We start from the raw sequence: 22,646 nt of genomic DNA, 5'->3' as shown, positions 1-22,646 counted from the left end.
CTGGGACACTAGTGTTTATTGATGATGTGACACAGGACAGAAGCAGCCGAATGAATTCTGAGGTGTTCAGAGACATACTGTCTGCTCAAATCCAGCTAAATGCGGTCACATTGATTGGGCGGCGTTTCATGATACAGATGGACAATGACCCAAAACATACAGCCAAAGCAACCCAGGAGTTTATTAAAGCAAAAAAGTGGAAAATTCTTGAATGGCCAAGTCAGTCACCTGATCTTAACCCAACTGAGCAGGCACTTCACTTGTTGAAGACTAAACTTCAGACAGAAAGGCCCACAAACAAACAGCAACTGAAAGCCGCTGCAGTAAAGGCCTGGCAGAGCATTAAAAAGGAGGAAACCCAGCATCTGGTGATGTCCAGGAGTCCAAGACTTCAGGCTGTCATTGCCAGCAAAGGGTTTTCAACCAAGTATTAGAAATGAACATTTGATTTCCAGTTATTCAATTTGTCCAATTACTTTTGAGCCCCTGAAATGAAGGGATTGTGTTCAAAAAATGCTTTAGTTGCCTCACATTTTTATGCAATCGTTTTGTTCACCCCACTGAATTAAAGCTGAAAATCTGCACTTCAACTGCAACTGAGTTGTTTCATTTAAAATTCATTGTGGTAATGTACAGAACCAAAATTAGAAAAAAGTTGTGTCTGTCCAAATATTTATAGACCTAACTGTAAATCTAGCATCTATCAAAGCGGCCATTCATTTATTTATAACTAGCCTTCCCACACCGCTCCACCCATGTAGTAGTGAAACAGGACCTGCCCGGCTCCCAACCACTGACTTCACACTTCCCCTTCCCCTCGGCCTGCAGCCTCTGCCTCGGATTAGCACGAATATATTGCTCCTGCAAGCGAACTATGATTCTTAGCGCAATGAGAGGACTTGCAAAATCAACTGAAATGTTCAAGCAAATTCTAGAAAAAAACCTGATCTAAATCCGCTAAGTAGTTCTCTCGTTCAGTAGCTAAGCGGAGGTAAGGAACGTCCTGAGGCTGACACATGAGTGAGGAGGGCCCCATCCACCTCCCATGGCCCGCTATGTGTCTCTTGGATTTGTGCAAATAAATAGCTCCAGCAAGTGAACTATGATTCTTAGCGCGATGAGAGGAGTCGCAAAATCAACCGGAATGTTCAAGCAAATTCTAGAAAAAAAACCTGATCTATATCCGTTAAGTAGTTCTCTCGTGAAAGTGGACAGACAGACAGACAGACAATCGTTGGATTTTATATATGTGGAGATGTACTGGCTGTGCTCCTGTGGTGTAGCGGGTCCACAGCTCAAGTCAAAAAGGCCACTTTTTAAATAAATAATCGCTGCACTCGCGGCTTAGCGAGGGAGCATGGTATGTGTGGCTGGAGCGGTTCCTGGGTGATGCGTGATGCGGATGGTCCTCACTAAAGTGCACAGGTGAGGAGATGTCCGCATCCGTAATTGGTGCCAGGAGTGGCTAATTGCCACATCTGATCCACGTCCACGTAATAAATAGAAGCGCGAGGCGGCTAATAAGGAAGGAGAGGAAAAGGAAAAGACGAATGGAGGTTGTAGGAGAAGAAGGCTGGAAGCAAGTAGAGGAAAGCCGGTGCAGGAGAGTGAGATCGAGTAAGCGCAGGCTCGTGCTGATTGTGGGCAGCTGAGCAGTGTGCCTGGGTGTTTGGCCGGCACCCCGGGAGTAGTCGATTGTGGTCGCTCCCGCTGAGCATGTAGTGAGGAGCAGGAGTGACTGGAAGGAGGGATGGCTCGCCACATAAGGCCAAGAAGGCAGCGGGAGTCGAGACTTGGGACCTGAAAGCCCCAGAGTGAGCGCCCTGGTCGCTGGGGAGCCCAAGTCACGGTTTGGTGAAGCCTACCGGAGAAGGTAGAAAGCAGGTCAGCTGCAGGTAGGGTGGCTCCCCTGGTGCATAGCCTGGATGGGAGAAGCAGGGGAGTCACCAGTAAAAGAAGGAACCGTGCTTTGTGTTTTTAAAGAGACTGCTTCCAGCCATTGTTTTAACCTCGTTGTTTTTAAAAGATTTTTTTCTAATGGATTTTAACCTCCACCTTTCAGCAGTTCACTTGTTTTATTGGATTATTTATTTAAAGATTTATTTATTTGAACACTTTGATTGATGTTGTTTTAATAAAAGCACTTGGCACTTTTGCACCATCCCCTTGATTTGTTGTGCCTCACTGCCTAGCTCATCGGTGACATTACTGACGGTGTCGGGTTCAGGGGCTCCCAGAAGGACGATGGGAGCATGGAGCGAACCCGCATCATCACAGCTCCCCGGCTAAGACAGCTAGAAATCTAAGTAATCAACGTAGACCTTAGCAGCTTTAAAGTTAGTAGCATATCATCCATTGAAATATGTTTTGTAATGCATATGGAGATAAGGGGTGGCACAGTGGTAGTACTGCTGCCTCGCAGTAATGGGACTAAGGTTCGTGTCCCGGGTCCTCCTTGCATGTTCTCTCTGAGTCCGCGTGGTTTTCCTTCTGGGTGCTCCGGTTTCCCCCCACAGTCCAAAGACATGCAGGTTTTGTGAATTGGTGATACTAGTGTATTGCTGGTGTTTGTGTGTGTGTGTGTATGTGTTCACCCTATGTTGGAGTGGTGCCCTGTCCAGGGTTTGTTTCTGCCTTATGCCCTATGTGACTCACCATGTGACTAAGTGTGTTACAAGATAACTGGCTGATATAATAATTAAATGCACTGCATTTATTATTCCAACAGATGGCGCCTCATAAACATTTGTACTAATAATACCTGTGATGCTTCATCTGTTGAAATGACAATGATATGCCATTGGGTATGAAATAGGGTAAAAGCAGTATTAATGTTTGTGGTGTACCATCTGTTGGAAAGACAAATGCAATACATTTTACTACTACAAATATCTGCCATGCACCATCTTTTGGAATGACTGAGACGTAGCAACTGGACGGACACACTTATACACAGACACTTGTCCTTTTATTAAGGTAGATCAGTCAAGGATGAGCTACAGGACTGAATTGAATCAAACTGCTGGATAGAGAGAGTCAGGTGAACTCATCTGGAAATCTCTCAAAGTGAACATTAATTAGTTTATAACACATCGCCTTACAGAAATCCAGGAAAGATGAGTAGGGTGAGCTACACTAGTGTTTCAAACAGACGCGCTTGACTGAGAAAGTTATGGAGTCTAAAGAATTGCATGATAACTATAACTGCTTCCTCCCCGCCAGCCACACCATACGGTGCATCCGGAAAGTATTCACAGCGCATCACTTTTTCCACATTTTGTTATGTTACAGCCTTATTCCAAAATGGATTAAATTCATTTTTTTCCTCAGAATTGTACACACAACACCCCATAATGACAATGTGAAAAAAGTTTATTTGAGATTTTTGCAAATTTATTAAAAATAAAAACATTGAGAAAGCACATGTACATAAGTATTCACAGCCTTTGCCATGAAGCTCAAAATTGAGCTCAGGTGTCATCCTGTTTCCCCTGATCATCCTTGAGATGTTTCTGCAGCTTCATTGGAGTCCACCTGTGGTAAATTCAGTTGACTGGACCTGATTTGGAAAGGCACACACCTGTCTATATAAGGTCCCACAGTTGACAGTTCATGTCAGAGTACAAACCAAGCATGAAGTCAAAGGAATTGTCTGTAGACCTCCGAGAGAGGATTGTCTCGAGGCACAAATCTGGGGAAGGCTACAGAAAAATTTCTGCTGCTTTGAAGGTCCCAATAAGCACAGTGGCCTCCATCATCCGTAAGTGGAAGAAGTTCGAAACCACCAGGACTCTTCCTAGAGCTGGCCGGCCATCTAAACTGAGAGATCGGGGGAGAAGGGCCTTAGTCAGGAAGGTGACCAAGAACCCGATGGTCACTCTGTCAGTGCTCCAGAGGTCCTCTGTGGAGAGAGGAGAACCTTCCAGAAGGACAACCATCTCTGCAGCAATCCACCAATCAGGCCTGTATGGTAAAGTGGCCAGACGGAAGTCACTCCTTAGCAAAAGGCACATGGCAGCCCGCCTGGAGTTTGCCAAAAGGCACCTGAAGGACTCTCAGACCATGAGAAAGAAAATTCTCTGGTCTGATGAGACAAAGATTGAACTCTTTGGTGTGAATGCCAGGCGTCAAGTTTGGAGGAAACCAGGCACCGCTCATCACCAGGCCAATACCATCACTACAGTGAAGCATGGTGGTGGCAGCATCATGCTGTGGGGATGTTTTTCAGCGGCAGGGACTGGGAGACTAGTCAGGATAAAGGGAAAGATGACTGCAGCAATGTACAGAGACATCCTGGATGAAAACCTGATCCAGAGCGCTCTTGACCTCAGACTGGGGCGACGGTTCATCTTTCAGCAGGACAACGACCCTAAGCACACAGCCAAGATATCAAAGGAGTGGCTTCAGGACAACTCTGTGAATGTCCTTGAGTGGCCCAGCCAGAGCCCAGACTTGAATCCGATTGAACATCCCTGGAGAGATCTTAAAATGGCTGTGCACCGAAGCTTCCTATCCAACCTGATGGAGCTTGAGAGGTGCTGCAAAGAGGAATGGGCGAAACTGGCCAAGGATAGGTGTGCCAAGCTTGTGGCATCATATTCAACAAGACTTGAGGATGTAATTGCTGCCAAAAGTGCATCGACAAAGTATTGAGCAAAGGCTGTGAATACTTATGGACATGGGATTTCTCAGTTTTTTTATTTTAATAAATTTGCAAAAACCTCAAGTAAACTTTTTTCACATTGTCATTATGGGGTGTTGTGTGTAGAATTCTGAGGAAAAAAATGAATTTAATCCAATTTGGAAAAAGGCTGTAACATAACAAAATGTGCAAAAAGTGATGCGCTGTGAATACTTTCCGGATGCACTGTATATTTACAACAATCCCACCTTGGTGTTTAACTGTGCAGCTAAAAAAAAAAAGTGACTTTCAGAATGCTAACTGATAGCGGTCACTCAAAGAGGCGCTACAGAACAAGTGACACAGACGAAAGCTGCTATAAAAAGAACAATCAATCCGTCTGAAGACATTTTGCCACTGCGCCCATGGAAAATAATACCTGCCTGAGCGCTGACATTTGGGGCTGTCTAGGATGTCGTTTAGTGGGCCGATCTGCAATTTCACCTAACAGTCAAGTCTTTCACATCTATTACAAGAATCCTTTGTTGTTTTTTTTTTTTTAAATGCTGGAAGTGTAATTGAGTAAACTTAAAATACAACAAACAAAAAAAAAATCATTACACGTAAAGCTGGTTTAACCTGTGCCTAGTGATGGCAGCGGCTTGTTTTGAGTCGTCGTCTCCCTTTGGATAGGTAATAACTCATTTAGTTCTGTCAACTGTCGCACACTACTGGCTCGGTGAAAGGCTTCCTCGAATTGTCTCTCAAACTTTATTCATTTCTGACAAGCAGCCTGCTTTTAATAATGATGATGATAAGGGGGCTCTTGCAGGACCCCGAAGCTTCACTTTTCCTACCTGCTGCAGGCTGCTCTTCTCCTTATGGTAATTTGTCTTTTTCTCTCTTGATGATGTTTGCCACTGTGAAGATGTTTCCCACGTATAAAATTAACAAGCAAGCGTCTTATTCTGATACAATAATAGAAAATGGAAGAATAAATTCACCCTTGGGACAGCTTCATGAAGTGAAGAGCACATGTGGCAGTGAGGGCGGAGGAGCAGCTAGCGAGTGTCGCACTTGTGACGTGTGTGCCACAAACACCGGAAAGACTGGCGCTCTCTCCTTGGAGACTGAGAGGAAACGTCTGCATCATTGGCTATCCTGCACTTGTAAGGAGAAGAGCCCTCTGTGAGGACGGCATGTGGGGGGCCAATTCAGCCTCCCCAGATGTGTACCTAACGCAGGGGACTTTAAAGGAAAAGCTGAATTCGTTTTTCTTCAGTTATTTCTTCATTATCATGCTAGATACAGTGCATCCAGAAAGTATTCACAGCGCATCACTTTTTCCACATTTTGTTATGTTACAGCCTTATTCCAAAATGGATTAAATTCATTTTTTTCCCTCAGAATTCTACACACAACACCCCATAATGACAACGTGAAAAAAGTTTACTTGAGGTTTTTGCAAATTTATTAAAAATAAAAAAACTGAGAAATCCCATGTCCATAAGTATTCACAGCCTTTGCTCAATACTTTGTCGATGCACCTTTGGCAGCAATTACAGCCTCAAGTCTTGTTGAATATGATGCCACAAGCTTGGCACACCTATCCTTGGCCAGTTTCGCCCATTCCTCTTTGCAGCACCTCCCAAGCTCCATCAGGTTGGATGGGAGGTGTCGGTGCACAGCCATTTTAAGATCTCTCCAGAGATGTTCAATCGGATTCAAGTCTGGGCTGTGGCTGGGCCACTCAAGGACATTCACAGAGTTGTCCTGAAGCCACTCCTTTGATATCTTGGCTGTGTGCTTAGGGTCGTTGTCCTGCTGAAAGATGAACCATCGCCCCAGTCTGAGGTCAAGAGTGCTCTGGAGCAGGTTTTCATCCAGGATGTCTCTGTACATTGCTGCAGTCATCTTTCCCTTCATCCTGACTAGTCTCCCAGTCCCTGCCGCTGAAAAACATCCCCACAGCACGATGCTGCCACCACCATACTTCACTGCTATAACTTAAGTTTTTTAAATAGAGAATTCACAGCTCCTGCCCTGCCCATAGAGATTTCACTTAAAATTAATTTTGTACAACTGGAAGTGGTTCTGATGATCTTTTCCTCTACCTCAGTATATGAGGAAGTCGAGGGGAGTGCACTCCCGATTTTTACTCAGGGGTTTTAATGCACCACTCCCTGTTAACCTGAATGGACCCTTTAGTGCACTGCCATTTTGTACAGAGCTGGTGTGCATGTTGGTTTGACCCCTAAAGTCACTGAGCAGAACAAAGATGATATGGAAAGAATTTACCAACACCACACAATACACACAAATTAATTACGTTATGGAAGTGACACACCAGGAACCATAAGGGATATCCTCTCAAATGTAGTCACCAATAAAAGCCATCAGAATAACCTTCAAACTTGGTCCTTCTGATTCAGGATCCAATAAGGTGGTGGATCTCATGCAAATACAGATGTTCGCATGATATTATGATATGGAAGTGACCCACCAGGAACCAAATTTGATGTCTTCTCACATGCAGTCAGTAATAAAAATCATTCATTCACCTTCAAACTTGGATATTCTAATTCAGGATCCAATAAGGTGGTGGAGCTCATGCAAATACAGATGTTTGCATGATATTATGATATGAACGTGATCCACCAGGAACCAAACGTGATGTTTTCTCACATGCAGTCATTAATAAAAGCCATCCATCCTCCTTCAAACTTGGTTCTTCTGATTCAGGATCTAATAAGGTGGTGGAGCTCATGCAAATACAGATGTTTGCATGATATTATGATATGAACGTGATCCACCAGGAACCAAACGTGATGTCTTCTCACATGCAGTCATTAATAAAAGCCATCCATCCTCCTTCAAACTTGGTTCTTCTGATTCAGGATCTAATAAGGTGGTGGAGCTCACGCAAATACAGATGTTTGCATGATATTATGATATGGAAGTGACCCACCAGGAACCAAATTTGATGTCTTCTCACATGCAGTCAGTGATAAAAACCATTCCACCACCTTCAAACTTGGTTATTCCGATTTACAATCCAATAAGGTGGTGAAGCTCATGCATATACAGATGTTTGCATGATATTATGATATGGAAGTGACCCACCAGGAACCAACTGTGATGTCTTCTCACATGCAGTCAGTAATAAAATCCATCCATCCACCTTCAAACTTACTTATACTGATTCAGGATCCAATAAGATGGCGGAGTTCGTGCAAATCTAGATATTTGCATGACATCACCATACGGCACATTAGGAACCACATGTGATGTTTTGCACATGCATTTAGTAATAAAATCCATCAGACCATCCAACTTGGTTATTCCCACTCAGGATTCAATAAAGTGGAAGAGCTCAGGCATTCTGGGTAAAATACACGGGGTAAAAAACCCTGAACGAGATGCGAGTCTCTGGTGGGGAACACACAGCCTCATTTGTTCAGAAGGGTGAAATAATTAAGTCACTAATTAACCTCATGTACCTGTGTTTAGGATGCAGGAGGAAACCTGGAGGAAACCAGAGAACATGCAAACTCCACACCGACATACCCAAGGCCACTGGAGTGGTAAAACAGCAGCACTAACTACTGAGCCACTCAGCTGCCCATGCAATCGTCGTTAATTCTAAAAAAAGTGTTTTGAAACTCCCACCCGGCTTAAAAAGGCCACAAATGCTCACTATATTTTACACAAATAGATTTATTAAATATAAATTTTTTAACAATGAAAATAATTGTTTTATACTTCATTTAATGATACAGAAGAACATCTCTCTAGAAAAATTATCAATTGGCTGGCAGAAACATTTTTTCTTTGAGATCATCTATTGAATTATTTTAAAATATGACTTATTATTTTCAATATTATATATTACTTTTTTCTCACGTTTAACACTGCTGAATTGAAATGGCCGCACTAGTTGTCTTTCGCGCACCGTTTCCTCATCACATCACAGCTTGCTGCTGACGGGATGGCACAACTCCACCACCACCTTCCCCAGGTTTCTCCCCGAGTACATGTAATCTACCGCACGGAAGACAGAATCTAAACCGAGGAATCTACCCTCGGGAGACAGCTCCCCCGTGTCCAATTCACAGGACACGTCTCCATTTTCACACATCTCCAACAGATCTTTCATGGCTGACGCATATTCAGAGTAATAGTGGGGAAGAAAGAAACCACGAATGCTAGCAGATTTAAGAAGCAGCTTTGCGGGTAAAGCCTCGGCTCTTATTGGCTTGAGTCCAGAGGCCGACTGATAACCGGAAATAAAGCCAATGATTATCAGTCTGCCTTTATTGGCCAGGCAGTTAACGGCCATCTCAAACAAACTCCCGCCAACCGACTCATAGACAACATCTACACCGCCCGGATACTCCTTCCGCAAGACTGCAGAAACATCTTCAGTTTTGTAATTGATTGGTCGGTCACAGCCGATGGACTTTAGGAAGCCAGCTTTCTCCTCCGAGGAGCAGGTCCCAATGACATGGCATTTGGCTCTTTTGGCTAACTGAACGGCAAACTGCCCGGTCCCTCCTGCGGCAGCAGTCACCAGCACGTTCTCTCCTTCAGTTAAAGATCCAAGGTTTTTTAAACTGAGGTAAGCCGTTGCACCACTCAGCAGTAAGGCAAGGTACTTGGGTTCAATGGAAGGCACGGGCAAGGCGTTTCTGTCTGGCATGACAACATACTCTGCGAAGGCACCATCTCCCATGTAGGCTACTGATTGTCCCACTGCGTAGGTGGCACTGGCGCTGAGCCCCAAAGCTACCACTTCACCGATTCCTTCAAAACCAGCAGCAAACGGGGGCTTCACTGAAGGATCATAGCGACCCGCAGAATAGTTGATGTCAGAAGCGTTGATGCCAACAAATCTGAACAGGAAGAAAAAAAAAACACACAAAAAAGGTTAGACATGTTTGAACTTTATGAAATACTTATAAGTTTTAAACAAAAAAAAATAAGGAGCACAACGCAGACACGAGAGGCACATTAACTTTACTTCATAGTAGCAACACATTCTTCCTCTTCCTCTTCATCCTTTCCCACTTCTATGTGGGGTCGATGTGCCTGATCAACCTTCTCCACACAGCTTGGTCCTGCACCTCCTCACCCATCAAGCACGATTTCCTTCACATCTTCTTTTACTTTGTCCATTCACCCTCACTTTCTCTTATCCTGGACTTCCATTTCCATCATCCTTTTACTCACACCTTCATTGTCTCTCTCCTCATCACATATTTATACCACTTTAATCTCCTTTCCTGTACTTTCTTAGATATCTCTGTCACTTCTGTTGTACCTCTCATTGTCTCATTTCTGATTCTGTCCATTTTTTTTTTTTTTTTTTTTTAAAAACTCCACACGTCCATCTCAACATTCTCATTTCTGCCGTATCTAATGTCTTCTCCTGCTGTGCTCTATTTACTGCTCAGGTCTCAGCTCCATACATCTTTGCTGGTCTTACCACTGTCTTCAAAACCACTCCTTTAACCTTTGCCTTTATTCATGGATCACCCAACACTGCTGATACCTTCTTCCAATTGTTCCATCCATACTGCACTCTGTGGGTTATCTTTGTATCTAGTTTTCCATCTTGGGCCTCCACTGATCCCAGATATTTAAACTACTCCACTCTTTTCAACAGCTAACTTATGAATTCTGATCATCATTAAACCTCATATCTTATGTCTTCTTCCTATGTATTTTATATCCTCTATTTTCCAAATTCCTCTCCACTTCCTGTTTTCTGGTGCCACACAACGCAATGTCATCAGTAAAAAGCATGTACCAGGGGAACTAGTCTATAGATGCTTGCGAGTGTCAAAGTATAATCTGATGGTACAGAGAGGCTTTTCCATTCCAACGGGTTTATTTTTAACATTTACATGTTTAACAGGGGTCTTTAAGGAGACTTTTCGTCTATAGATGGTTCATTGCTGTCCGTTGGACCAGGTCAACGAGAGCATCTCTGATCTTTGCACTTCCAGATCAAGGCCTCTACTTTGAGCTCCACCTTCATGAGGCATTAGATTGGTTTGGAAATGTGACATTAAGTGAGCCGTCTAACTGATCACACTCATTTTCAAGCAAAATTCAGTCACGGTTGTCTATAGCCGTATAGATTTTACGAGACTAGAAGTCATGTAGTGTGATGCCAGCCTCACGTATAGATTCCAGCAGCTGCTCCTAACATAAGCTGACAGAAAGGTTCCAGTAGCCACCTCTGACAAGAACAGACACCAGTCGCTATACAAAATGTACAAACCGAGCAGCAAACCATCTCTTAAAGAGACAATGGAGGAGCCTAGCTGTGTCAAACAAGCAACGATGGGCAGACTGACTCCTTTAGTTTCATTGCCAACGAGCAAAGAAATACTCCTGGCAGCAGTTCTCAAAATGTACTGATAGACAAGTTGCCTAATTACCTTCAAGTAGTGCTAGAAATCGCCTCTTCCAAGAAGTATGGACGGAAGCGCACATTACCTACCGGTCATTAACAAGAATAGATTTCACGGCTGTCCCAACATGTGCAGATGGATTGCTACAGCTGTCTTGGACACACAAAGCCTCCTCCCTACTATTCCAAACATTCTTCACAAGGATTCTGGATCTTGCTAACAAGAAAAGATAAGACTTCTGTAGCCTGTTTAGTAGAAACAGTAGATTACCAGTCCATCCCAAACAAGAATGGATTCATGGAACAGTTTATGACATGCCTAGGCGGAGATAGGCAGGCCAATTCTAGTAGACGTGGCTATCATGCAAAGCAAGGGTCCAACTCTAGTGGTCATTAGAAACAAGTACACTCCTAAAAATAAAGGTGCCAGAGTGGCTCTTCAGAGCGATGTCATGGGGGAGCCAAGTTCCAAAAAGAACCTTTTATTTATTTAGATCCATAACCAGCTCCATAGAGTAAATAACCATGAAGAGATGGTAACAGATCTGTGAAATACTCTTCTTCTTCTTCTTTCAGCTGATCCTGTTGGAGGTGGCAAAGTTAAAGATGCTAAGATCTGTGAAATACTTATGGATCATAATTCTAAAAGGACTTGTCCTGTCTGGTCAATAACAGACATGTCCAGGTTTAACCGTAATCTCTCAGTACCCTGCTAGGTATCCTACCATACATTAAACATTTCTGCTTTTTCTACATATTAGAATGCTTTTCAAATCATGAAGAACCAACTTCATATACTGTATATTAAGAACTCTTCTGAGACTTAAATGGTGCTTTGTCAAGCAAAAGTTCAACAAGGAACCACACAACCCAGTACAGAACCATAAAGTACCATTAAAGAACCAGGACTTTTACGAGTGTACTGGCAGACAGTTTGCCCAGCTGGCTATAATAAATATGGATTCTGGCTGACGTCTCTAAGAAGAAGAGTTGCCCAGCTTATCCTAAAATTAGAAATTTTTTCTTCATGCAAAGAACCATGGACACATGGAATAAACGACCAAGTAGAGTGGTGGAAAGGAGGACTTTAGGGACCTTCATATCTCAAGATGATGTGTTTTTGGAGAATTTAAGAAAACAGGAAGGATGGGAATGACCCCTTCTCGTTACAAATATTCTGATCTTTTAATGACAAGTTTTACTGTTGTTTACTAAAAAGGAAAGTTGGATTCTTATTGCTGGACCAAACTCGAGTTGACTGAAAAATTACCACAGTTGGGAAACTTACTTCACCAGAACTATCTAGGATGCATAAAGAGATTAATCAGGCAGAGTCTAACAAGCAGAGATAGGCTGACAGATTGCTGCAGTAGTCGCTAATAAGCAAGGATAGACTTGCTGCTGTCACCAACAGGCATGCACTAATGGACAGGCTAACTATCTCCGTCTTGTATGGATTCCTGTAGCTCGTCTCTAACAAGCTCAGGTTGTCCAATCTAGAGGTGTCCAAAGAACACAGTTTTCTCAAATCGTTCCTAACAGGTATGATAGTAAGTCAATAATCATTCACACTTTTGTGATCTTTTTGTTTGGGTTGGCTGTACTGCTTCGGAAACTGGTGTGTCTGTTGTCACAGTGGTAAAGTTTCAGCCTTGATCAGTCAGATTGTCTTGATTTCTAGGAAAAAATTTGGCCATTTGCACCAAAGATTTGCTTTTTATGGGCTGAAGGTGTACCGAGGCTGAAATCTATAGAAGAACTTTTGCACGATGTGGAGACAGTACTGTACCACGGCAAACTGTTTACAAATGGACTGAGGAGTTCAAAAATGTTTGGACAAATGTTAAGCATGAAGAAGTAGTGGTACACTGATCCTTATCCACTACCGAGGACAACATTGACCAAGTCCCTATAATGATTCTGACAAACCAATGGGTATTTTAGACGGCCGACTCTCGAAGAGTCCTGGTGGTTCCAAACTTTTAGCATTTCACAATTTTAGAGGCCACTGTGGTCCTGGGAACATTCAACATTTTAGAAATGGTTCTATCCTCTTGCCCTGATCTATGCCACACCACACCACAATTTGATCATGGAGGTCTACAGAGAGTTCCTTGGACTGTAGTAGTTGTTTGTCCTGACATGCAGTGTGAATTCTGGGACCTTCTAAACACAGGTATACATGTGTCTTTCTAAATGATGTCCAATCAATTCAATGGGCCACAGGTGGACTCAGGTCAAGTTCTAGAAACATCTCAAGGAGAATTAAAGCAAACAGGATACACAGGAGCACAATTTGGAGCGCCAAAGCAAAAGAGTCTGGATACTTCTATGAAGAAGAGGATACAGTTTTTAATTTTTAAATGATTTTATTTAACTTGACTGCTCTGTTTGTCTGTCTGTTTGGGTCAAATCTTGTAACGGATTTTAAACCCACTTCTGGCGAAGCGAATTTCTTCAAACTTTGTATGTGTGTTCAGTATGGATGACAATACAATAATCTGTCAAAACCGATGCAATTACGTAACAAATTTCGCTGTAATCATTGGTTATGTGATTCCAGTTAACACACACACAACAATGACGGAGAGATTATATAGTGCGATATAGGAGCATACAAGCGAGAGACGCATCGGATTGCCCCCACTTGCCTCTTCCAGTGAGTGGAGTGGGTAAATATGTGTGCCGACTTTACTTGTTTACTCTTGCGAAGCAGTAGCCTCGATGATCACGGTGAGGAAGCATTGCCGTAAGCTTGCCGTTTTGTCATCGATATATTTTTTCCGCAGCGATCGAGCGCTAATCTCATAAGAACCTGAACAGAAAAAGAGAGACCAAAATAGAATTCTTTTTAGTATTCAAATAATTCTGCAAAGAAGATATATTATGTGGCGGCGCAGTGGGTAGCGCTGCTGCCTCGCAGTTAGGAGACCGGGGTTCGCCTCCTGGGTCCTCTCTGCGTGGAGTTTGCATGTTCTCCCCGTGTCTGCGTGGGTTTCCTCCGGGTACTCCGGTTTCCTCCCACAGTCCAAAGACATGCAGGTTAGGTGCATTGGCGATTCTAAATTGTGCTTGGTGTGTGTGTGCCCTGCGGTAGGCTGGCGACCTGCCCGGGGTTTGTTTCCTGCCTTGCACCCTGTGTTGGCTGGGATTGGCTCCAGCAGACCCCCCGTGACCCTGTAGTTAGGATATAGCAGGTTGGACAATTGATGGATATATTATGTAATACTTTTAAAGAAGCTTCCTGTTGATGAAAAATGATTAAAGAAAAATCATTACAAAATACTCAAAAACTAAAAAGTAAAAAATAAAATATATAAAAAAAATTTTTTAAGTAAAATGATTTATTTACTTTACTTATAAATGCACGAAAAAGCAAAAAATACATTTTTCTTTAACCACAATTTTCGTGGTTATATGTGACTAAATAAAATTGTGGGATGCACATAAATTAATTAATTCAATCAATTAACAGAATAGCTACCGTATATACTCATGGATAAGTTCTCCCGCAGATAAGTCGGGACCTGATTTTACTGTATAATTTCTGGTATTTTATAGTGTCGGTCGTATAAGTTGAATGCAGACAATTATATTGTGCCTACGTGACCCCACGGTAATACCCAAACTATTCTGAAGCGACGTTTGCACCGATTTGTGTTTTTTGTATCTCACACCCTCATACACCTTTATCGTAAGAACATCCCTTATTTACGATGGAGCGTTCGATCAGAAGTAAATATGAAGCTGGTTTTAAGTTAAGCGTTGTTGAAGTAGCGAAAGAAATTGGACACTCCACTGCTGCAACAAAATTTGATGTGTCTGGGAAACTGGTGTGAGATTGGAGGCAAGAAGATGTAAAAAAAATAAAATGTAGGTGTCGCATTTTTGAACAGCCGTATAAGTTGGGGTCTAATTTTATGATCGATTTTTCGGGTTTGAAGACCCGACTTATACGTGAGTATATACGGTACTTAATATTAAAAAAAAAATTTGTAATTTCCCATCATGCTAAACAGTTTTCAAAAATTGTTTGAATCAATTCATTTATGTGTGCTCCATGATTTTATTTAGTCACATATAACCAAAAAAAAATTGTGGTTAAAGAAAATTTTATTTTTTGCTTTTTAGTGCATTTATAACTAAAGTAAATAATATATACATATATATATTATAATAAATGTGCAGACCTTTCTGAAAGCATGGTTTCATGTTGTCATTATGGGTTATTGAGTGATAGGCAAAAATGGCAGATTTATTCCTTTAAAATTAAATCTGCAACATAAAGACGTGCGCAGTAAGTGAAGAAGTCTGAATACTTTCTGAATCCACTGTATGTGTCTGCCTATCTATCTAAAGAAAGATGGACTCCTTATTGCCATTTTGAAGTATTGATAGACAGAAAAGATGAATTGGTTGCTTCTGACCGATACTGATCCTTATACAGTAGATGCCTCTAACATGCACAGTTAGGCCGTGTTCACTTCAGCAGCTGACCCCGACACAGCACAAGCACTCAACAAGTACAGGTAGGCTAGCCAAGCCGCGTCCAGGGAGCAAAGATGTCTGTAGCAGTTGTAGACATGTAGAGGGGATTCCTACAGTTAACTCCGACAAGGAAAAACTGCTACAGCTATCCCACCTCACCACATATCGGGGAGTTCCTTGTATACGGAGCCCTCCAGAATATTTGGGACAAAGACATATTTTTCTTGATTTCTCCCTCTGCTCCACTGTTTAAAATTACACATTAAGCAATTCAGACACCGTGATTAAAGTGCGCATCGCAGACTTTCATTTAAGGGGATTTGCAGTAATTTCAAATGACAATGATTTTTAAACACGGCCCCCTGTTTCAGGGCGCAGTAATGTTTGGGACAATTGGTGTCCCAGGTGTTTGTGATTCCTCAGTTGGGTTTCATTGATTCGTAAGATGCATCAGCTTGCTTCTACCCTTTGGAGTCTGTAGTTGCCATTGTTCAACATGAGGACCAGAGCTGTGCCAATGAAAGTCAAAGAAGCCATTAGGAGGATGAAAAACAAGAATAAAACCATTACAGACATCGGTAAAACTTTAGGATGACCGAAATCAACTGTCTTGAAGAAGAAAGAACACACTGGTGAGATCAACAATTGCAAAGGGTCTGGTAGGCCAAAGAAGACCTCCACTGCAGATGACAGAAGAATCCTCACTATGGTGAAGAAAAAGGCCCAAATGCCTGTGCGACAGATCAGAGACAGTCTTCAGGGGGTAGATGTATGTGTGCGTCAGAGAAGACTTCAAGAACAAAAATACAGAGGCCACACTGCAAGATGCAAACCATAAAACAGGATGGCCAGATTACAGTTTGAGAAAAAAGGACTTAAAAGAGCCTGCCGAATTCTGGGAAAAGGTCTTGTGGAGAGATGAGACAAAGATGAACCTCATCAGAGTGATGGTGAGAGCAAAGTGTGGAGACGAAAATGAACTGCCCAAAGCAGACCACCTCATCTGTTTAACATGGTGCTGGGGGTGTTATGGCTTGGTCAGGTATGGCTGCCACAGGTTCTGGCACACTTCCCTTCATTGATGATGGAACTGCTGACGGCAGTGGCACGATGAACTCTGTACATCTGATCTGCTGCAATTCCTGTAGATGCCTCCAAACTCATGGGATGGCGCTTCATCCTACAACAAGATAACGATCCAAACATACTGCTGAGGCAACACTGGAGACTTTCAAAGCTAAAAAACACAAAATTCTTGAATGGCCAAGCCAGTTAATGATTTAAATCCAACTGAGCAGGCCTTCCATATTCTGAAGAGGGAACTCAAGGGAACAAGTCACCGAAACAAGCAGAAGCTGAAAATGGCCGCATTAGAGGCTTGGCAGAGCATCACCAGAGAAGACCCTCAGCACATGGTAATGTCTTTGAATCACAGACTTCAAGCAGTCATTGCATGTCAGGGATATGCAGCAAAGTCCTAAATATGACAATGGCTTTAAAAGACCTGCCATTGCTGTGTCCCAAACATCACGGTGTCCAGAAATGGGGGGACTGTGTGAAGAAAAGTGTTATGCGACCAAAATGTATGCAAATCCCCTTAAATGAAAATTGCACTTTAATCACGATGTCTGAATTGTTTGATTTGTAATTTTAAAGTGTGGAGCAGAGGGGGGAATCAAGGAGAAGATGTGTCTTTGTCCCAAACTTTATGGAAGGCACTGTATGCGTTTCCAACAGATTTAAAGTAACAGGCAGATTACCGATTCATTCCTAAAAAGACTCGATTCTTTTGTGCCTAATAAGGTTTCCATCTATCTACAGCATGTATCTCTCACTTTTTTCAAATAAATTAAGGACTCCTAATGCCATTTCCAACAGGTATTGTCAAACAAATGATCAATCAGTCTGTACAAGAACCTGTTTCTGCAGGATTACTTAACAAGCATAGGTGGGTTAATCCGGCAGAGTCTAACTAACTCAGATCGACAGTCTGATTGCTGCTGTACTTGCTAACCATCAATGAAGCAGCTGTGTCCAACAAGAAGTGACATACTGATTGACTTGTTGCATCTAACAAGAGTGGATTCTTACAGCAGTCTCTAACAAGCACAGGTAGGCAGGTTCTAGCCGAGTCCAACATGTGGCGATTTCTAGAGCAGTTTTGGCCAGGTAAGGTCAGGTCAGGTTGGGGAGCCTGCACTGGTACTCTACATTGCTGTACCCACCACACGACGAAACACCTCAGGATCCTGGTTGGCAACCCCCCAGGTAGTCACGCAGACCAGTCCCATCCTCCAAAAATGACCATCTGTCTGCAGCAAACCAGGTGTTACGTGGGTATCCCCTTGGTCTAGTCCAGCCACTCAGATCCCCAACAACGAGGATCCTGCGAGCTGCATCACCCTCAGGGAATCGCGCCACATGGCCACAGTGCCGTAACTGATGCTTCCTCACAATGCAGGTGATTTGCCTCATTCGGGACTCCGTGAGCAACCACTCATTCAACACAAAGTCCAACCAGCTGTACACAAGGATTCTCCGAAGAGACACAATACCGAAGGAGTCCAGTCTTCGTCTCAGGTCACTGGATAGAGTCCATGTCTCGCAACCATATAGCAAGACAGTGTGGCTCTGGTGTGTGGGTGTGTTTGTGTCCTGCGGTGGGTTGGCACCCTGCCCAGGATTGGTTCCTGCCTTGTGCCCTGTGTTGGCTGGGATTGGCTCCAGCAGATCCCCGTGACCCTGTGTTTGGATTCAGTGGGTTGGAAAATTGATGGATGGAAGCACCAGGACTCTAAAGACTTGGACAATTGTCTTTTTGCATAGATATCGGGAGCGCCACACACCCCTTTCCAGTGACCTCATGGCCTTCCTATGCTCTCTCGATCCATCTACTGACTTCATAGGAAGAGTCACCAGAGACACGAATGTCACTGCTGAGGTAAGTACACCTCTCAGCAGTTCTGGCCATGCAGATAGATTCCCACTGCTACCTTCAACAAGCAGGGACTCGTCAGACAGACTCTGGTAGATGCTGTTGACAAGTAAAGTGAGACTTGTGCATGTATAGGTATAGACAGGAAGGCCCCTAAGTCTGCTACATTCCTGTATCTGTTTCTAACCAACTCCTATAACTGTCTCTGACAGACGTCACTAACATGGAAACACGCAGGATGAAAAGCTTTTGGGACATCACCAAGTGCAGTAACATTAAGATACTGGAAATTTAGTTGGGCAGCACAGAATTTGGTGTTGGCGTCTTATTGCAGTTCAGACTTCAGTTTGGTTCGCCAGCTAAAATCCATTCTGTGAAGCGTTTGCGAGTTCTTTTTTTTTTTGTTGATATGGGCTCCCTAAAATCAAGTGACATAATGTTAGGCTATTGGTGACTCTGAATTGGCCAAGTGTGAGTAGATGTCACATACAGTATCATACATACGTCTGGAGACAATCATAAATGAATTTTGCTGAAAAGTGGGTGGGAACAAAGAGACGGCTCACAGAGTGCGAAAGATCTAAATCATCGCAACGTCTCAGGAAGGCGGCACTCAAAGCAGGGTTGGTTATTTTGAACTGCAAAGAGCAATGGTGGTCTCGTTAACCTGGTCCGACAGAGAGCGAGCTTCTGACTACGACAATGAACTGAATTTAGCGGTCGCAGGGATGCTGAGTTTCACAACCGGGGATTTGTCTATTTTATTATGGTGACCCCAGGAACACACCCAGCTTTGACCCAAACTCACACACTATTAGTGGCACAATGAATAGATAATTAACAATGAAATATATTAACTCTATGAGGGCTGAATATTTTCTGAAAAAACACACAAAGCAATGGTTTCCCACATAAATCAACATAAAATGTCTTTTGTGGTGTGCTGTGGCTGCTGTCAGTGCCTCTCTGGTGTCTCAGGCAGCAATGGCTGCACAGGAGCAGCTCAACGACCAGCAGGAATACGCGACAGGCCGACTGCCTGGCTGTCTTCACACAACAGTAGCAGTCGCAGTGTGACGCAATCTGGATTGTACCTCTTGTCATCGTAAGTGAACACTGGCACTGGCATAGGCACATCAGCTATACAAACACATTCAGCACCACGATCAGCTGGGAACCAATCAGGTGATGCTAGTCCCTCACTTTTGTTTTTGATCTCCAGATCACTTGCATCAAAATCCGATAACGCAGAGTCCGATTCAGCGATATGATACTCAAAACGCCGTCCACGGAGTAGTTTGCCTTGCGCATTCACTTTGGTCTTTCGTCAGATGTCGATGCCATTTTAGAGGTTGTTTGCTCTTCGCTATGCATGCATGCAAAAGGAAATCTCCGTCAGATTAACAAACTTTCCTTCTAGCAAAGAGAGTTGAACTAAAACATAGCGGTGACTTTTGTCACACTTTACAGAGGATTACCATCCTCTGCCTCTGAATTTTGACATAAGTCGACACCCGCCCTCAAACAGTTAATCAAATAATGAAAAAAGAATACACAATATAACCAAAGCCACATACACGAAGGCCGTCCACAGCTCTCTGGCAGTGATAATAAATCACAACCCTAACAGTATCCAATAAACACTAACAACAAAGTCCAAAACAGTCCAGCACAGCAGGGGCAAATGATGTTGGATGTGTGAATAAGTAAAACCCTGTGAACAGTATTCTGAAAACAATGTAAAGTTTTGTCCTACCAGGTTCCTGAATCGGTGTGGGGTTTGTAGTGACTGAGAGAGCTCCCTCAGACGAAGACGTTTCCAATCAGCGTGAACTCATACGGACAGCCAGGCACAGGACAGCACATACACTACATCCAGCCAGAAACTGTAATCCAAGGTGGTCCAGTCGTAATCCAATTGGGTCTATGAGATATAATCAAAAACGGACAGATGACTGCGATCCCCCCAGTGTATTTTAGGCTCCTTTTTAAAAGGGCCTGCCTGATCAATCTTCTTCCCAACAGCCCATGTGTCCCCTGAAGCTTCCCAATAGTATTATACTGCCGGGGCTGCTGGGAGATGTAGGACATTTTAAGTAGCACTGCTACATCTCTACAGCCAGTCTCCTAAAAATGTGTGTTGTGTGTGCGCAGAGACCACATTGCAAGTGTTAAAATTAAATGGAAGCGGTTGCAATATGAAAAATGCAGATTTACGCAAAGCCGTACACTCCTTCTGGATCCGTCAATTTCTCAGCAAAGTTTCCAGATGCAAATTAACAGGGGAACAATGTTTTTTTTTGGAAATGCAACATGGCTGAAGACAACCCACAATGAGACAAAAAGGTATATTGTTAGACAAAAGCTATAGTCCAGTGAGGCGATGAAACTGTTGTATAATGCAGTGGAGGAAAAACAGTACCTGTGGGCTTTCCTGTCATGTCTCAGCTGGGGTTCATGTCTGAGGTCTCCTTTGATTCTTTTAATGTTGATTATGAGCACCTTTCTTTATTTTTGGCTTTTTCTATGTATATAAGCTGCCTTTGTTATGTTCCATGTACTCTATGGGAGGTTCCCACAGAGGCGGGGCCACCTGCCAATCACTGCCAGGGACCACCCTCAACCCTTTAAATCAGGAGGGTCTCCCACAGTTCCTGTCAGTTCATCATGAATGCATTCTGGAGTCGGGGAGCCAAATGTGTTTTTGCTGTGCTTGTGCCTTTCGTATTTTTTGGAATTTTGATCTCCATACTCTGTGTAGGACTACGTTTCTGGATTAATGTATTGATTTGGGAATTTGTTTGCATTGACTTAGAGTTTTTGGGCAATTCCTTTGTTTCTTGTGCTCCACAGAGATTTATCGTTATTGAACAGCACTTTGAAAGAATAGAGTAGCGCTGCTGCCTCGCAGTTGGGAGATCTGGGGACCTGGGTTCGCTTCCCGGATCCTCCCTGCGTGGAGTTTGCATGTTCTCCCCATGTCTGCGTGGGTTTCCTCCGGGTGCTCCGGTTTCCTCCCACAGTCCAAAGACATGCAGGTTAGGTGGATTGGCGATTCTAAATTGGCCCTAGTGTGTGCTTGGTGTGTGGGTGTGTTTGTGTGTGTCCTGCGGTGGGTTGGCACCCTGCCCGGGATTGGTTCCTGCCTTGTGTCCTGTGTTGGCTGGGATTGGCTCCAGCAGACCCCCGTGACCCTGTGTTCGGATTCAGCGAGTTGGAAAATGGATGGACTTTTTATTTTATAAAGATTCGGTAGTAGCGGGGCTTTGATGGTGATTTCCCCCTCTAGTGGACATTTCTGGAAATGCTTTTTGGAACTTACATGAATTTATGTGATTTGGAATGGGAAGTTTAGTCCTCTAATTGGCACTGCTAGTAGGGTGTAGATGAGATGGAAATAGGGAAAAAATATTTTTATATGTACAAAACACAATTCTTCATTGGCTCAATGGTACGAACTTAACTGGTCGCTTAACAGCATAGTTTCACGATTCTTTTTGCAAAGAGAAACAAATTCAATTTCACTCAGATTGCTGGCTTATCGCTAATATTAGACTAAAAGTAGTTTGGGCCTGTGGATCCCCCTCTAGTTCCACGGTCCACGCTGGCAGTAATGAGCTGAAAGTGAAACATGGCTCCTGAGGAAACTTACACTGCATTGAGTTGAATTGCCTACTTGTCTTGAATGTTTGGAATGTCTCCATAAATGTTCATAAATCCGGACTGAAATTAAAAAAGAGCTGGACTGGGGTCTACCAAAGCTGATCATAAACCCACACAGTAGTGCTTATACTGAGACGTACAGTGATTTTAGGAGTGTGCCATTTCCACATATTTATGAGTGTTTGTGCTGGTGCTCCAGTACTCCTTCCATAATCTTAATAACTACACCAGTACTTCTCTCAGATCCCCCACCCAACATTAAGGTTTCAGGTAATGGAAACATAGAAACAGAAGCAAGGAATACATCGAGTAAGCTGGGTTGTGTTTCTTATTAATTCAAATAAAGTTCTATTTTTTAATACATTCTTGATTATGACGGTGCCAGAGAGTGGTAACATGCTGCATGATGGTTGGACATGAACTTCATTGCACTCTGTACATGTGTACCACTCTTAAAACCGGCACGATTATAATATGCGCTGCCCTCCTAGAACGGCAGCAAAGAAAAAAGAAAAAAAAAA

At 43.1% G+C, this 22,646-nt stretch overlaps 1 protein-coding gene across 1 annotated transcript in view; it reads right to left on the bottom strand.

The window, feature by feature from the left end:
- Positions 1-8,322: 8,322 nt before the first annotated feature.
- Positions 8,323-22,646, bottom strand: part of LOC114663465 (prostaglandin reductase-3-like) — a 33,798-nt gene continuing 19,474 nt past the window's right edge. The window contains exon 2 of the mRNA XM_028817211.2: positions 8,323-9,513. Within this exon, the coding sequence (XP_028673044.1) occupies positions 8,589-9,513 (925 nt within the window). The 3' untranslated portion in view covers positions 8,323-8,588. The remainder of the gene's footprint in view (positions 9,514-22,646) is intronic.

Source organism: Erpetoichthys calabaricus, chromosome 13 (genome assembly GCF_900747795.2).
Source record: "Erpetoichthys calabaricus chromosome 13, fErpCal1.3, whole genome shotgun sequence".
NCBI classification, from domain to species: domain Eukaryota; kingdom Metazoa; phylum Chordata; class Cladistia; order Polypteriformes; family Polypteridae; genus Erpetoichthys; species Erpetoichthys calabaricus.
Note: the sequence above shows the minus strand (reverse complement) of the source record. Positions and strands in the feature narration are given on the sequence as shown.